Below are 12,288 nucleotides of genomic sequence, written 5' to 3' on the forward strand. Positions count from 1 at the left end.
CCCAACCTCATCTGAACTCACCCTTATGAATGAGTTAGACTGTAAATGTAAACTTACACATAAATATTAAAATGATAGCATGGAGCAAGGAGATTTTTTTCTAACTTGGATATTAAAATGTATTTCAATAAAATAAGAAACACTGACAGGAGGAATCTTACAGAGAATTTATTATACTAATGGCACTGAATATATTAAAAGGAGTTGAGATTACTTATGCCAGAAAAGTAATAAACAATGTAACTCCCAAGCCTATTATTGACAATGTGATATCCTTTCCCTGCCATTCCTGGGTGGATAAGGACAGTGAAGAAACTGACCAGATAAGAAAACCTAATGGGGAACAGGGGTTCCCTCCAGCTTGCCCTATATTACCTAATCATTGTTCTTAGACGAGCCTTTATTTTGATGTCTGGGGCAGAAAACTCACTTAACATAATAAAAGTAGAAGTCTGGTGAGAGCACATTTGACTTGGTGGCCCTCCTCACCAGTTTCTGGCAGGTGAAACCGAGCGAGCACAAGCCAAATGAACTTCCAAAGGTTTGTTCATGACAGTCATAGAGCAGTGGTCTCAATCTGTGGGTTGTGACGCTTTGGAAGTCTAATGACCCTTTCACAGGGGTCACTAAAGAACATTAGAAAATACAGATATTTGTACTACAATTCATAACAGTAGCAAAATTACAGTTATGAAGTAGCAACAAAAATAACTTTATGGTTGGAGGTCTCCACAATGTGAGGCACTCTTGCAAAAGGTCACAGAGATAGGAATATTGGAAGGCACTTTACTCAGCCTACAATGACAATCTGGACGTCATTCTAGAGGCAGAATGTCAGCCTTTGTCTACCATGGTCAAAGTTAAGCCACTGGGCTCTCAAATTATTTTCCAAGGACAACAAAACTTAACAGCCAAATTTAGCAAATAAAGAATTTGTCAAAAGGTGTGAATTAAAATGTTAGCTTTGAAAAGTCTATATTACTGTCTTCTAGAGCTTTTTAAAAATTTATAAATGCTTTCTAATGTTCTTTCTGCAGAAAGATATTCAATCAAATATGTGATAGTAAAATGCCTTACCTAGGACCACAAGGCCAAAGCCAAAAGAACCCATCTTATCTGTAAACGGCTCCATTTTAAAGGAAAGCTACAGTGGAGGCAAGTTCTATGAGATCATAGCAAGCATAGTCAGCCTAGTCATGACAATTTACCAGGAGTTTTCAAAGTAAGAAAAAAGACTATATTCGAGGTAGAGGGAACATTATACACACAGACACAGGAAGGGTAGATGTACATCCTACTTGAGGGAGTTCTTTCAATATACTGTAAAGCAGTGCAGAGAGGAACCAAGGAAAGAGTGGCCTAGGAAGCTTGGGCCACTGTGGCTTTTCAAGCTACAAGTATAGGTACCTATAGAGTGATTTAGAACAAGCAACAGATTGTATGAAGGAGACCATCAGGTCTGTAAAACAAATGTAAAGCAAAAGAAGCTATGAGCATAGGAAAAGAAGTAGAAGTCTGTCATATTATTTTAAGATGTGTTACATTTTTTATGCTATGGAACACTTAATGATTCAAAGATATGTTGCATTCTTTTACATTGCATTTGTTTACCTCTCTGAAGCTGTGTTACACTGCCTGTCTAAAACATCTGACGGTCTAATAAAGAGCTGAATGGCCAATAGCAAGGCAGGAGAAAGGATAACCAGGGTTGGTAAGCAGAGAGAATAAACAGGAGATAAACAAAGTCTGAGAGAAGAGAAGGAAGGACCAAGGGAACAAGAGAAAGGTGACTCCAGGGGCCAGCCACCTAGCCACCCAGCCACCAAACCAGTCATGGAGTAAGAGTTAAAGTAAGATACACAGAAGTAAGGAAAGGAAGAAGCACAGAGGTAAAAGGTAGCTGTGATAAGATCAGAAAAGCTGGCTAGAAACAAGCCAAGCTAAGGCCAAGCATTCATAAGAAATAATAAACCTCTGTTTGTAATTTATTCGGGAGCTGGGTGGTAGGCCCCCAAAAGAGGTAAAGAGCTAAGAATACAATAGAAGTCTGCCATAATTTAGCAGAGCTAAGGAATGCCGGACAGATTTAGACTCATCTAAGGATACATTAAACACAGTGACTTTTTTTGTTTGGAATTTTATCTTGGGGTGGGGGGAGCATGTGGGGGGGAGAAGAAAGGGAAGGAGGGAAGGAGAGAGCTAGGAACGGAACAAAGACCTTGCACAAGCTAGCATGCACCCTACCAGCAAACCACTTTCCCTATCATCAAGTTTTAGTGACCACCAAAGCCTGTAGGGAGAAATTTCTGTGATATTCAGGGTTTCAAAAGACTAATCTGCTAAATAGATGGCATTGCAATAAACAAGGGGAAGGCAGAAGGGGGATATGATAAGGCTTCACTCTATAGCACTAGTTGATCAATCATCAATCACATTATATACAGTGCCTCTTGCAGTCTCTCCCTGTGGCAAACACAATCAAAATTTCTAAATAAAAAAACAGTTACAGCAGCATTACCTCATAGCAGGCACTGGCATCGAGGCATGTGTACACATGCTGCTGCATGGTCAGCATGTCCTGCAGCAGCACTCTCCACTGAGACTCACCAACAGGAGGCTGCCTGGGGAAGAAAGAAAGGACACGTGAAACCAGACTCCAAAGGCCCAGGTACTACTAGTCCAGGCACACCAACGCTCCAACAAACAATAGGGCTAAATTCATTTGAATTTATAGGAAAAGGTAAACAGAGTTCGAATATGGAGAGAAATTCCACAGCAAAATAAAGCAGAAAAACCAGAGACAAGGACGAGTTTCAAATCCAGCCTCATCAAATGGTGCTAATATGGCTGGATGTTGACATGTAGAGAATGCAAATAGGTCCTTATCTATCCCATGCATGAAACTCAAGTCCAAATGGATCAAAGACCTCAATATAAATCCAGCCACACTGAACCTCAGTGAAGAGAAAGTGAGAAGTAGCCTTGAACACATGGGTACAGGACACCCCTTCCTTAATATAACACCAGTAGCACAGACACTGAGAGCAACAATTAATAAATGGGACCTTCTAAAACTGAGATGCTTCTGTAAGGCAAAGGGCACAGTCAATAAGACAGAATGGAAAAAGATCTTCACTCACCCTACTGATTTCTAAAATATATAAAGAATTCAAGAAACTAGACATCAAAAGACCAAATAATCCAATCGAAAAATGGGGTAAAGATCTAAACATAGAATTCCCAACAGAAGAATTACAAATGATCAAAAGACACTTAAGAAATTGCTCAACCTCCTTAGCCATCAGGGAAATAAAAATCAAAATGATTCTAAGACACCATTTTACACCTGTCAGAATGACTAAGATTAAAAAACATGGATGACAACTTATGCAGGAGAGGATGTGGGGTAAAGGGAACACTATCCATTGTTGATGGGAGTGCAAACTTGTATAGCCACTTTGGATTTTGGTGATTTTTCAGAAAATTGGGAATCGATCTACTGAAGATCCAGCAATACCATTCTTGGACATACACCCAAAAGATGCACACTCATACCACAAGGACATTTGCTCAACTGTGTTCACAGCGCCATTATTCATAATAGCCAGAACCTGGAAACAACCTAGATCCCCCTCAACTGAAGAATGGATAAAGAAAATGTGGTACATTTAAACAATGGCGTAGTACACAGCGATAAAAAAACAATGACATCTTGAAATTTCCATGCAAATGGATGGAACTAGAAAAACACATCCCGAGTGAGGTAACCGAGACCCAGAAAAGACAAACATGGTATGTACTCACTCAAAAGTGGATATTAGATGTAAAGCAAAGGATAACCAGTCTATAGTCCACGATTCCAGAGAAAACTAGGTAACAAGGAGAACATGGATCCCCTGGGAAGCAGAATTCAACAAGATCTGAAAAACTTGGGAATGTGGGTGAAAGAGGAGAGGGAAAAGGGGAGAGGAGAGGAGAACATGAGGGATCTGGATGGTTGATATGGGGGGAAGAACAGAGAGGGAGGGAGCCATTATGTGGTTAGCAAGAAACCTGGCACTAGGGAAACTGTCAGGAACCCACAAGAATGACCCCAGCTAAAACCCTAAGCAATAGAGAAGAGGGTGCACGAATTGGCCTTGCCCTGTAGTCAGATTGATGAATATCTTAATTGTCATCAAAGAAACTTCATCCAGCAACTGATGGAAGCAGATATAGAAATCCACAGCTAAGCACTGGACCAAGCTTCCAGAGACCAGTCCAAGATAAGAAGGAGTGATAACAGAGCAAAGGGGTCACACCCATAATGGGGATACCCAGAGAAACATTTGACCTGAGCTAGTGAGAGCTCACTGACTCTGGACTTACAGCAGGGGAACCAGCCTAGGACCAAACTAGGTCCACTGAATGTGGGTGACAGTGGTGTGGCTTGGGCAGTCTGTGAGGCTACTGTCAGTGGGACCAGGATATATCCCTAGTGCTTGAACTGGCGTTTTAGAACCCATTCTTTTTGGTGGGATACTTTGCTCAGCCTAGCTGGGGGAAGGGCCTCAGTCCTGCCTCAAAGTGATGTGTCAGACTTTGTTGACTCCACTGGGGAAGTCTTACCCTTTGTGAGGAGTGGACGGAGGGCTGAGGTGGGGAGAGTAGAAGGAGAGGAGGGAGTGGGAACTCGGAAAGGTATGTAAAATGAGAAAAGATTGTTTTAAAAAAATAAATTTAATTATTAAAAAAAGACATAGGAGGCAACCACAGACTGCTCTTAGCACAGGTCTTGGACACAAGAACCACCCACTGCTAGCATTATAGCTGAAGGCTTTGCTCTATATCAGTGACTTTCAACCTTCCTAATATTGTGACCCTTTAATACAGTTCCTCACATCATGGTGACCCCAACCATAAAACTATTTTTGTTGCTACTTCATAACTAGAAGTTCACTACTGTTATGAGTTGTAATATAAATATCTGAAATGTAATCTCCCCCCAAAGAAGGCATGACCCACAGGGTGAGAACCACTGCTTTAAATGGAGTACCAGGCAGCAGTTCACAAGCAATAAACAGAGACCTTCAGGAGTTACCTTCTTAGGTGACAGCCCAGGGACAAGCTGCCAGAACCTCAGAGTGGTTGCAGGTATTGCCAACTGCCTTAGGAATAAACTTCAAGCTCCAAAAAAAGACAGTCTCTTTTGCCACAATTCCTGAGACATAATTTTCAAGATCCCCTCAAAAGAGAGGTCAGTAACATGCTCACAAAAGACCAAAGCATTCAGCTCCTACCCAGACAGTGTCTGGTTATAACTATTCCCCACAGTTGAGGAGACTGCACTCATGCTCAGCCCTGGTCCCTTAGGCTTGACAGAATCTTAACTGACATTGCATAGCAGCTGCAGACAGTCAACACTTCCATTAGCCACATATTCATTAAGAAGAGGGCTGAGTGGGCAAACAATCTACCACAGGAGAGAAATGCCTTTACCCATCCCTAGGCCAATCTTAATACTTCTGTCTGTACCCTGCTATCTCCATACTCATCAGCTAATATTCACTGTTCTGGAATTACAAAGAACCAGGGAATAAGAGAATATCTGATTCAAACATCCCTTGCCGCAGTGTTCAGCAATAGAAAATAATAACTGTGCATCAACAATCCCTCCACAAATAATCTGCAAATAGATGATTAATAAACAAACAGGTCAGTGTGGGCCTTCCAATCATCCTGCACAGCCCTCATCTGCAGCCACACGCCTCCTGATTAGGGGAGCTAACAGCTGTTATGTTTCCACCCCATAAGAGTCTCTTCCTCCACAGAGGCCAAGAACAGTGGGGCTCACTGACCATCTCCTGACAGTCCACCTTTGCTGAACTGCCAACTAACACTCTAAAACCTCCAAAATGTTTTCCATCAATTTTACCAAGACAAATTCAACATAGATTTTGTTAGACTTTCTGACAGAGACTAAGAATGACCCCATTTGACTTCCATTTTCTGCCTCTTCTTGCATGATTTATGCACTTTATAGACCAAGTTTACTCTGGTCTATAACCAGTCAAATTCTACTTAGTATTCTTATCTCAGCAAAACAGTTGTGCTATGGGGTTCATCAAAGCCACGCAAAACCAAATGGACCTTCCTTCACTGTGATGAACACAGCCGGGTTGTGCCTGGTGAATGGCTGCCACACCCCATCCTCTCATTCTCAGCTATTCACTATCATCGCTACCTCATGCTTTTCTTCTTTTACTATCAGACAGTTCCCATGAGCTCCAATTTTCCGGATTCCAGGAAGGGTTTTTAACACACATCGGTATTCTCTTCCACCTTTTGGGGCCCTCCCAGCTTTGAGAGGTGCAAGCTTACACCTCTATTTTATTCTCCCCCTCCCTTTTTTCCCCAGTTTCCTTTTGAAGCAACAGGTTAAAGAAAGGACACTAGCTGTATGACCCATTGTAATTTCGCCTTTTTACATGCAAGTTCCTCAGGGTATCCATCCAGGCCTCAGTCCCACGTCTTATGCAAAACAGCCAACTTGTAATGACTTTAAGAGCACAGAAGGTGACATAGCATCCCACACCATATGAGAAGATTCATACCTGACGTTCCTGTAGACGATCCACCCTCAGACAGTGCAGCTGTCTATCACCCACAGCAAGAAAATGACTGCTCTTTCCACACTTATCTTTGGCTTCGTTGATTCCTGCAACCTACATAAGTGCTGTGGAAACTATCTCCATAGACATATACTTCCCTCCTTAAAGAGCTTCAACAACAAACCAGTTTCGCTTGGTGAACCCAAGAATTTACTGGGGTTACTTAGAGGAGCACAGACGACCCCAAAGCAAACATACACTGAAAAGTATCAATGTGATACTTTGGGGAAAGTATCAAGCTTTGCAAAATGCAAAATTGCAAAAATGAGAAGTAAGACTCTTCCATTAACCTTCCACAGTATAAATACTCTAGTGCCTCCCCAGACTAGGAGTGCACATGAAATCAGGGCAGAATGACAGACAGCTGATGCAAAGTGCAGAAAGAAACGTCCTCAGGTAATGACCAAATGACCCTCCTCTTCCCTCCTTCTAGGGGAGAACATCAACAGTCAACAAGCAAAGAATCACAGATGTTCCGAAGAAGATGGCTCTTATGCTCAGAGCAGAGCATCTACAACACGTACAGCAGCAATTTATCAACCCGAGCAAGGTCACACGGCAAGAAGGCTTTGCAATCCCATGACTACAACCACTTGAAGTCTGCTTTCAAAGTTGCAGGCTTTCCTGCAGCAGGGAAGGGGGTTTGCTGGCAGTTTCACCCACAGTCATAAATCTGTGTTACGAATGCACAATAGTGCTGGATTAAACAGTCCTGACTCAAAGCCCAACTCACAGAATCACCAAGAATGGGTGAGACTGAGTCTAGGCAGCTGCAGATACTGAAGAAGTCTGTGTGCTCCTAACACACGAATGAGCTGGATTTCTTGTATGGAGTGCAATGTTTTCATCTGGCTTCTAGGCTCCCTCCTCTGGGATTTTTAGGATTAAAGTACAATATATAAAAAGGTATCTAGGTTTCTGATCCAGTATTTGAGAAATGTGAATGAATGGATGGATCTTAGGTTTTAAAGACATTTTGTTTTAAGTTCTGAACATAATTGAGGTTATAAAACAGAAGGGAACGTTCTGTAGTGTCTTTCAGTTCATCTTACTTGAATGTATCTGAGCTTGGAATCACTATGTTTACCTCTAATTACGAAGTTCTAGACAATAACAGAACTCAATATTTGAAAAAGTAGATGTTTGTGTTTGTCAAGTACAAAACAGATGTTTCTTTTACATGAATCTTTTTCTCATCTCAATATATTGCCCTTTAAAATCATGACCACTACCAGATGCTATGGTATGTATCTGGCAGTCCAGCATTCAAGAGGTTGAGTCAGGGGGATCATAATTTCAAGGCAGTTTGACCTACAAAGCGAGATGCTATGTCAAAAACAACAATAACCATCATTCCTAATTGTTCTAAGCTTAAATGAAGAAGATAGATCCTAAGTGTATAATAATTAAACGTTAGCACATCTGCTTTTGAGACTGGCTATCACTATGTTGCACAGGCTGGCTCCACATGCTTGGTTTTGAGCATCTTTCTGCCCCAGGTTTCCAAGTAGCTGAGATAACAATGGTCCTGGTCACCAGGCCTAAAATGTCAACAAGCACACGCCTCACTATCAGTGCCATTTTCTACTTACTACCTGAAATAAACAATTCTTCTTGCTCCATGTGCAACAAGGCATGTGAAGACATAGTACTTCTCTGGCACTGGCTGGCACACACACACACACACACACACACACACACACACACACAGAAAACACACTGTTGCTTCTGCAAGTTTCCTATGACAACCTATAAAGTATATTCAGTATTTTCATCTTGCTGATTGAACTTTTTTGATGGGCTTCAAAGAATTGCAGGACTCCTTTAAGATTTGACTTGAATGCAGAGGAGTAACAAAATGTTTGAAGTCACTGTCCAAGTTATTAGCTCAACAAAGTCAGACCTTGGTCTTGTCAGGCTGAACACACATCTCACAGCCCAGCTGTTCCTCTGGAAGCCATCAACACGAGGGCAGATGGTATAAATGTTCCCTCACACATGGCTAACCATAAGTGGAGATTCTAATTAAAATAAATAACACATCATTTACAATGCCCTTTTTCAGAATGCATCCTGTAAATAAAAATCAAAAGTGAGATTTGAAGAAAGCAGAATTTAGCAACCCAACAAGATGTCTGAATACAAAGTATTAGTTACAAATCAGTAATGGAGATAGATTTTCCTCCAACCCAAGTATAAACAGTACCATATTCAAGATGGTAAAACCTGGACTCAGACGAGCGTGATGGGCTCTGCCATCATTTATGATGTCCAGAAGACTGTTTTAGAGGCACTGGAAGCTTGAGCACACTCACGTGTTGAGACTGATATCAAGCTGACAACTTTCAAAGTGAGACCATGTTCTCCAAAATATTCACAGTAAGCAGACTGCCGCACGTAGAAATTAACGCTGGGCACATGCGAAGCACATACACAGCTCAGAGGCTGGAGCAAGGCTTTCCAGCTGTGGAGGTGCAGATCCTAGCAAAAGCAGCATCGCCCGAGGTGCACTGAGCCCTTGTAAAGTTGTCATAAGACTACAACAATCACTCAGTCAGCGATTACCTGTGCCATAGTGTGTATCTCTAGCTTAAAAACTAGAAGAAAACCTAAGGCACAAATACATGTTTAATAAAGACAGCACAGTGCTGCAAGAGAGGGAGACAGTGATGACAGAAAGATGCAAGATGTGAGACGTTACCAGGACAGAGTCTGACTCTGCTCAGAGGAGCTGAAAACAAGCACTATCTTATCATTATTGGAATTTCATTTCTTCTTTTATCCGGCTCAACTGTATCTCTAACCTTTCACTATTTAATCCTGCTGCCAGCAAGCTTGTTCCCTGTTGACTACGATTTATTATTCCCTTCCAGACATCTTTACATTTTCACACCTTCCCCATGTGACAGATTCAGAAGGTAACGTCCTCATACACATGTGGGGACCACCCCAAAAGCTCTGACTGACTCAGAATCCCCTTGTTACACCAGCCTCTCCAGCTACTGCCTGACAACCAGTGAGAATTCACAGGTCCTTCCCACTGTGAACCCAGCAGAACTATTAGAATGGGCCAAATGCTTGCCTGCTGGTTTATGGGCCATTAGGATGCCAAACAGTTGGACAAACCTTTGAAAGTCTTTTGCTTTTGAAAATTTTTCTACAAGGTAAATTTTCTATTTTCTCCCTCATATTTAACTGGACAGTTTGGAGAGGTTAAGGAGATACAATATTTCTTGCTTTTATACAGGCTGTCAAAAAAATTGCCAAAATCTATAACAAAATATCCATTAAACAATGTGAATGAAAAATTCATTTATTCATGATTAAGAAATGTGAATATTAACAAAATAATCAAAAAATAATGTGAATAAAAATTTATAAATAAATGCATAATTAAGAAAAGTATGACTAAATATGAGGGAGATGCAATTGTTAACTAAGAAATTCAGTTTGCTAGCTCTCTTATAACTTTTGAATCTCCAAAAAGGAACAGCAAAACTCAAAGCTCCATCAGAATAAATGTACTTTAAATGATAACAACACAGAAAGAGCAAAAAAAAAAATCACAAAACACAAATACTTTACTTTAAAAATTGCTATCATGCTGGGTTGTGGTGGCACAGGCAGGTGAATCTCCATGAGTTCGAGGTCAACATAGTCTACAAAGCAAATTCCAGGACAGCCAATGCTATACAGAGAGAAACACTGATTAGGAAAAAAACTGTTATCATTACTATCTTTTATTCACCTATTCATTTGAAAATACGAGTATCAACAATTCATTAGAAACTTTGTTATGCAACAAGAATAAAAATTAAATTATATAGTCAACAATACATAAGTGAATTCAGCAAGATTGTAAGACTAAAGATCAATATATGAGAGAACAATTGATCAGTTCTGATGGTGAATACCTGTGATCTTAGTACTCAGAAGGTGGGACATAAGAATTAAAAGAATCATGAGACCAGTATGAGCTACACAGCGAGACTCCAACTCACAAGTGAACACACACACGTGTACACACATTTAAACACACACAAACACAGATTGCATATCTATATATTAAGAATGAACTATGTCAAATGAATTTAATACAAATTACCACCTAACATAGCTAGGAATCAATTTCACACAGTAATTACAAGACTTGCATACTCAAACTATAAAACAATAAACAGAACAGAAAGGCATCCATTCTGTGCCCATGGACTAAAAGCCTGAAAAGGGCTTAGCACAGCACCACTTCCCAGCTGGGGACAGACCTGACACCACTATCACCACCCCAAATGAAGGTGGGTGTGCTAGCACACACCTGTAAACTCAGGGGTCAGGAGGCTAACGCAGGAGAATATAGTGGGATTGAGCCCAGCCTGAGCTACACATTGAGGTCTGGGTTAGGTAGCAAGATTCTTTCTCGAAATAGAAAGAAAATCACAAGTAATATTTGAAAAGTTGATTCTAAACTTTATATTAGAAATGCAAAGACCCTATAACATATAAACAAAACAAATGTAAAAAAGGTAAAGCCGAAAGGCGAATATTACCTAATTTCAAAATTTATAATACATCTAAGATATCTAACACAGTGTGCTATTTGAAAATAAATAAATAGGTAGAAGAAACACAATAAAAATGTCAAAACCCAGCCTGACCTGTGTGGAAAACTGATTTTCAATAAGGTTACAAAGGCAATTCAGTAGAGAAAGGCTAGAGTTTTTTACAAATAGTGTGAGACTAGCCAGACAGTACGAAAATTTTGACCCATAGCTGGAAAAATAATCAAAAACTGTGAAAACAAATAATGAATTTAATTTGTGTGAATTCGAAAGTTGGGCTAAAACAGATAAAAATAAACCTCATGACAAATTCTTCCTGTAAAACTAATACAACCACAACCACAGAGCAGAGATTGGCTCTGAAGTTAGGTAAAGAAGAAAGACTATGGATGTTCAGATATCTAGGAGATCAGAAAAACGCGAGTTCAGTGCTCAGTCACAACCAGAACATTCCACCACTCCTTCTGAGGCTCGAAGAATATTCTAGATGAGAGAAGAGAAAGAATGTAAATGGGAAGAATAGAGGCAGCTGCAAAATGCTATCTTTGAAGCATGGCATGGCCACTGCAGTCAGTCTCAGCACTGTGGGCGCTTACACAAGACTGAGCATGACACATGAGCCCAGGAGGGGCTCTGGCTCCTGAGCCCCTGGTGAAGTGCTGGGTTCCGGAGAAGAGTCTACTGGTCCCTTCAGGTGTGTACCTAGAGCCAGTCCTGGGTTTAGAGATGAATAAGGGAGATGAAGCCGGCCAGGGATGAGAGGACAGATAACAGAGACTGTGGAATGCTAAGAGGATAGGGTGAGAGTATGCAGAATGCACTGTAGATGTGTATGACTTCATCAAATAATAATTCTCACCAATGAAAAACAGTTTTTAAAGCGTGCTCATCAGAAACTATAGGTAGGAAAATGGAAAGGGCAAGGTGCACATGGGAGACTCCCTGAATGCCTTAAAGGCAAAATGGGTCCCAAACAGTGAGGAAACTCCTTAGATTCAGTAAGAAGAAAGCAGCTGAGTGTTGGAGGATGGACAGAAAAGATACACAGACGAAAAAGACCAGAACTATGCTTCCAGCTG

General features: G+C 40.8%; 1 protein-coding gene across 4 annotated transcripts in view; it reads right to left on the reverse strand.

The window, feature by feature from the left end:
* Nbas (NBAS subunit of NRZ tethering complex) overlaps nucleotides 1-12,288 on the reverse strand; it is a 305,952-nt gene that overhangs the window by 167,829 nt on the left and 125,835 nt on the right. For all 4 annotated transcript variants that reach the window (XM_087907244.1, XM_087907242.1, XM_087907243.1 and 1 more), the window contains exon 29: nucleotides 2,519-2,621. In XM_087907244.1, the coding sequence (XP_087763370.1) occupies nucleotides 2,519-2,621 (103 nt within the window). The remainder of the gene's footprint in view (nucleotides 1-2,518; nucleotides 2,622-12,288) is intronic.

This window comes from Myodes glareolus, chromosome 6 (genome assembly GCF_982192425.1).
Source record: "Myodes glareolus chromosome 6, mMyoGla1.1, whole genome shotgun sequence".
In the NCBI taxonomy this organism is placed as follows: Eukaryota; Metazoa; Chordata; class Mammalia; order Rodentia; family Cricetidae; genus Myodes; species Myodes glareolus.